Source organism: Marmota marmota, unplaced genomic scaffold (assembly GCF_001458135.2).
Source record: "Marmota marmota marmota unplaced genomic scaffold, marMar, whole genome shotgun sequence".
NCBI classification, from domain to species: Eukaryota; Metazoa; Chordata; class Mammalia; order Rodentia; family Sciuridae; genus Marmota; species Marmota marmota.
In genome coordinates this window covers 11,302,393-11,308,392 of record NW_026000211.1, presented here as the reverse complement: position 1 = coordinate 11,308,392, position 6,000 = coordinate 11,302,393, and the positions used below count along the sequence as shown (strand labels likewise).

General features: G+C 33.0%; 1 protein-coding gene across 6 annotated transcripts in view; it reads right to left on the bottom strand.

The window, feature by feature from the left end:
• Nucleotides 1-6,000, bottom strand: part of Cfap97 (cilia and flagella associated protein 97) — a 37,737-nt gene that overhangs the window by 5,040 nt on the left and 26,697 nt on the right. For 5 of the 6 annotated variants that reach the window (XM_048791890.1, XM_015486149.2, XM_048791892.1 and 2 more), the window contains exon 4: nucleotides 297-447. The exons of the other annotated variant lie outside the window; for it this stretch is intronic. In XM_048791890.1, coding sequence (XP_048647847.1) covers nucleotides 297-447 — 151 coding nt within the window. The remainder of the gene's footprint in view (nucleotides 1-296; nucleotides 448-6,000) is intronic. 6 annotated transcript variants of the gene reach the window in all.

Below are 6,000 nucleotides of genomic sequence, written 5' to 3'. Positions count from 1 at the left end.
AAAAAAAAAAAAAAAAAAAAAAAAACCCAAAACCTAAAGATGCCAGTGAAAATAATAGAATGCATTTCAGAAGTTAGCATTTTAAAATTCTATCATAAGAATATGTAACATTTTTGGGGAGGGCTGGGGATATAGCTCAGTTGGTAGAGTGCTTGTCTTGCATGTACAAGGCCCTGGTTTCAATCCCCAGCACCACAGGAAAAAAAAAAAAAGAAAAAAGAAAGACTATGTTATATATATTTTTTTTTTTGAAGAAAGAATACAAAAAAGTACAAAAAAGTTTTAAGTATGCTTACTTAATGGGCTGTATTGGCCAAGTGCAGATCTCACTTGTCTAGAAGGTGGTGTAGCGTTGAGATAACCCATATTACGATGATAGTCCATCAGCTGTTCTGAGCGTTTCATACCAACTGTTGGCTTCACAGCTTCAAGCCTTTTCAATAAAGCCTCCATTAAAAACAATTGATTAAAAATTCAATGTTAGAGAAATAGCAGTAGTTTTACAACAGAAAAATCCTTTCTAGAATCTGAAATTTACTAAATAAAGTAGAAAAGACTTGAAGTCATATACTAAAGATCTGCATGAAATTTACTTTGGCAAAAAAGGATTTGCTCTTAAGAAGTCTTAAAAACAATTATTAAAGAATATAAAGCTTTTTAAAAAGATATATAAACCAACAGGTTAAGGGAACATAGTATCTATAACATTTTAAAAATATGATTCAGTAACTTTCTTTATAATAATGTTCTTAATTTTATTTATAATTCTTAAATCAAAAAGTAAGACTTTTTTTCCTTTAAAAAATTTCACAAGCATCATTAGAAAGGATTATGTATGCAGACCAAGTGGCTTGGGAAACTGATCCATGATTCTTATTATTCAAACTTTCTCTGAAGCAAACTAATCTTTATTTGAAGAGTATGCAGATCTGCACTAAGAATCACATTTGAAAAATCATTCTCATGATTTTCAGTTACAGATCAAGTTTTTTTTCTATATAATGTTTTCTTTCTTTCTATTACTGTGCTAAAGTCAGAAAGACTTGGAAAGGTAGAGGAGAAGGGGAAACAGAGGAGGCTGGTTACTAGGTACCAAAATGCAGTTAAATTGGGGAATAAGTTCTACTGTTCTGTAACACAATAGGATGACTTTCATTTGCAACAATTTATTATATATTTTAGCAAAACTAGAGGATAGAAGTCTTGCAAGAAAAAAAATGATAAATTTTTAAGGTGCCAGAAATGCTAATTACCCAGATTTAATTATAACACGTTGTATACCACACTGTACCCCACAAATATGTACAATTATTTACCTGTTCTTCTAGTACTGGCGATTGAACCCACAGTTTTGTGTATGCTAGGCAATTTTCTATCACTAAGCTATACCTGCAACCCTACAAATATATAGTTACTACATACCAATTTAAAAAACAAGAAGACCTGGGCTCATATCCTGGTTCTGTCACTGTGTATCCTTGGTCAAATTACTCAATAGGGATATTAACAACAAAATAACATCAAAGAGTCAGTTTTCATCATCAGTGAGATAACACATTTGAAATAACAGTGCCTGATATCTAGTAAGGACCCATTAAATAGTCATGTTATCATTTATATTGTTTTGTATTATTTTCTAGTTTTTTTGTCATGCATACATGTTAAATTATGTAACAGAGAAATATTTATTTTTCTTATATTCTCTGTAATTTCTTTTTTTTTTAAGGATCTTTTTTTTTTTTTTAATATTTATTTATTTTTGTTTTCGGCGGACACAACATCTTTGTTTGTATGTGGTGCTGAGGATCGAACCCGGGCCGCACACATGCCAGACGAGCGCGCTACCTCTTGAGCCACATCCCCAGCCCTCTCTGTAATTTCTTACACAGCTCATGGCAGACAATAAACAAATATTCATTTAATGGATTGAAAAATGCATTCAATTTTCTAACTTATGGTTTACAAAATCTCAGAACTGCCTGTTACAATTTGGACATAGAGTAGATATCAAGCCTGCAAAGGCTCATGTGTTTGAAGCCTTGGTCCTCTCCAAAGCAATAATAAGTGGGGCATTGGGGAAATGATTGATCATGAAGATTCTAATCTCATTAGTGGATTAATCCCTTGATGGAATCATTTTTTTAAATTTTTTTTTTTTAGTTGTTGGTAGACATTTATTTTATTTATGTATTTATATGTGGTGGTGAGAATCGAACCCAGTGCCTCACACATGCCAGGCAAGTGTCTTACCACTGAGTCACAGCCCCAGCTCTCATGGAAGCATTTTGATGGTAGCATTTTGATGGCATTATTGGGAGGTGGTGGAAATGTAAGAGGTGGGGCCTAGTTGGAGGAAAATCAATGGGGGTATGCCTTTGGTGACTATGTCTTGTCCCTGGAACCCCTTCCTTTCTCTTTGCTTCTGGGCTACCATAGGATAATTAGCTTTTCTCTGCAACTCCCTTCTACCATAATGATTTCTGCAGCTGTTAGACTTGCTTTATTATTTCTAAAATGGCAAAGATCTTATAAGAACATTAAAAAGGAACAAGTGCCCTATACTTGAAAAATCGAGACAAAGGAGGAGGGTGGATTTTATTTTTCATTTAATGTTTTTGATATTTGAATTTTATAAATTTATAGAAACATACTTTTATTTTAAAAATAATATTTTAACATAGGAACTCATAAGTAGAAAAATTATAGTTTTTGTCTATTTGTATTTCTCTGAATTTAAAGTTGACAATTACTATTTTACATAAAAGATATAGAAAACATTATATAAACATGTATGTATAAATATATATGAATTTTATGCATCCAAGGAAACAAACAAAAAACTCCATTTGAGTTCTAGGCGCTAATGCTGATTCATTATAAGAATCTTACTTTGTTACTAACCCTGCTTCAATTACTCTCTAACCTCTCCCTTCTTTCATGTAAGAGGAAACTGATTATTTCATTTGAGTGAAATAATCTCACTTTTTACTAGAAAGTAAATGAAATAATAAATTAAGTGTCCTTATTAACCACCTCTCCTTCTGTTAAGATTATTTGTGTGCTCTTTCAGAAAAACAGGATTCATATGTTCAAAAGATAAAGTGACATGATTTAACAAGAATATTTCAAAATTTATGAAATCAAAAATTAGTGACATTTTGGAAATAAAGCTCTTTTTTTGCAGGGGAGGTTACCAGGGATTGAACTGAGGGGCACTTAACTACTCAGTCACATCCCTGGCCTTTTAAAAATATTTTATTTAGAGACAGAGTCTCGCTGAGTTGTTTAGTCTGGTTCTCAACTCACGATCCTCCTGCCTCAGCCTCCCCAGGCATTGGAATTACAAGTGCGTGCCACTGCGCCCAGATAAAGTTTTACTATAACCAAGTTTATAGAGAGTAAGCATGCCCTCAACTAGATAAAAATTTCTTTTACCTTAATTGGGTAAGTGTATGTGTGTGCATGTGCACTCCTGTACCTTATGCACATGTTCTATATTGTCTTCATTTTGTTGGGATGCAATGACTAAAGAGAGGAATATAATATCTGCCTAATGAAATAAATACTGAGGATCTGGAACTTCACCAGAAATGCAGATTAACAACAGGATGCATTTTTAACTCTAAAGCACATGACTCCATTGTTGTAGTCAGCTTGTTTACCTCTGTGACCAAATGACCCAAACAATTCTAAAGGAGAAAAAGTTTATTTGGTGCTCATGGTTTCAGAGGTCTCAGTTCACAGACTACTGGCTCCATTGTTCTGGGGCCTATATGAGGCAGAACATCATGGCGGAAGAGTATGGTGGAGGAAAGCAAATCAGGATATGGCACCAGGAAGCAGAGACAGAGACAGCTCCTCTAACCACAGGAAAAAATATAAACCCTAAAGGCATGCCCTTGGTGACCCACCTCCTTCAGCCACATGGTACCTGCCTATGGTTAGCACCCAGTTAATCCCTATCAGGGGATTCATGCACTAATTAGGTTGAAGCTCTCAACCCTATTATTTCATTTGGAACATTCTTGTCTCACACATGAGCTTTTGGGGGACCTCCTATCCATATCATAACATCCATTTTATGCAATATCTTTGCTCTTCTCTACTTTTTCTGCACAGGACTACTTCATTGTCACCAATTATATTCATTTTGTGCTAAAACATGAATGTTTTAATAATCATGCCTGTTAGCCACTTGGATTTGTCTCTACCAGTGGAAATGTAACAAATGAAGAAACAGAAATCATAAAAACTGTAAAGTAATGAATATGTGCTTATGTGTAACACCTGACAGGAGTATCTGGTGTGTGTGTGCACACATATATGTATGTGTGTTCTGAACACAAACCACTTCTTCAACATATCAAAAAGTATATCAGCTCACACTTAAGAACTATTAAAGCCAACATGGCTCAATTAAAATAAGAATTTTGAAGATGACTAGTTATAAAATAAATACACAAAACACATAGCTTAACAGAAGTAACTAATTATAAAATATAATGAAAAAATTTCATGTGCAATGGCATAAAAATATATAGTAATAAAGAAAACTGCAAAACTTTACTAACATAAGGTTATAAGACGGCTTAGATCAATGGAAAGACTATATTTCAGAAAGAAAGGTATCAAAAGTCCCCAATTAAAATAAAAATCTAACAATTTCAATGAAAATTTACAATAACATTTTTAAATAAAAAGTAATCACCAGGAAGAATAATGAAAAAGAATAGTCAAGAAAAATTTTGCACAAAAATCAAATTGGCTCCATTTTGGTTTAAAGAATGAAAAGTTAAAACAAATCACAAGATTAGTTTTCCTCATAACAACAAAATAAATGCTTGTTTTTAAAAATGTTTTTCATTAGTTGTTGGTAGACCTTCATTCATTTTTATATGATGCAGAGAATCGAACCAGTGCCTCACACATGCTAGGCAAGGAATCTACCACTGAGCCACAACTCCAGCCCCCAAATAAATGTTTGTAAAATAATAAATTATTTTAAATTTATTATTTGTAAAATAATAAATTATGTATGTTTTCCTATTTAGCTTTAAGTTACTTTTTTCATACCTTTATTAGTTTCTGATTCTAGATCTGTTGTGTCCAAAGCTACATGTAACTATACAGTTGAGATATGCTTTAAAAAAACACACAATTTAAAAACTTTGTATCAAAAACCTCCTCATCATTAATATTCTGTATTGATTCCATGTTGAAATGATAATACTGGATGTACTCAGTTAAATAAAATATTATCATTATTTTATTTTATGGATTAAACCCAGGAGTGCCTAATGACTGAGCCATATCCCCAGCCCTTTAAAAAAAGTTTTTTATTAGGGTTTTGCGCTAATTTTATTAGGGCCTCACTAAATTGCTAAGGCTGCCTTTGAACTTGTGATCCTCCTGGTTCAGCCTCCTAAGCCATTGGAATTATGGTGTGCACACTGCACCTGGAAAAGCACATTATTTTAAAAAAATTAACCTGTTTGAATTTTTTCATGTGACTACTAGAACATTTTAAATTACACATGTGACTTGCATTATGTTTTTATCGCTCTAGAATATAACAAGATCTTACTATAAAATGGAGGTAAGCATTATTCACATATATAAAGTAGTAAGTATATAAAATAAGTAAGAATAAAATACTGGTAATTTTCCACTGATATTAAAATAGTTGAAATGCACAATGGACTTGGAGGATAATAAAAGCTATAAGCAGAAGCTGCTGATAGTTTCCATAGTGTTCATATTCAGAACAGACAAGACATTAATGGTTTCAACTTTTCACAAGTTAAGTCCAGGTTCCTTAAAAAGCTGAATATAGAATTATGTCAGGAGCTGCTCTAGAAATACACACCCCTAAGTCCTGAGCAAGAGAACAATTATCGCACCCTGCAATAAGTTGGGCTTTACCACCACTTGGAAAAAGAGGAGTGGCTCCAAGAGTAGGTGTTATCTAGTGGGGTTGAGTTACACTCACCTGTTTCTTTG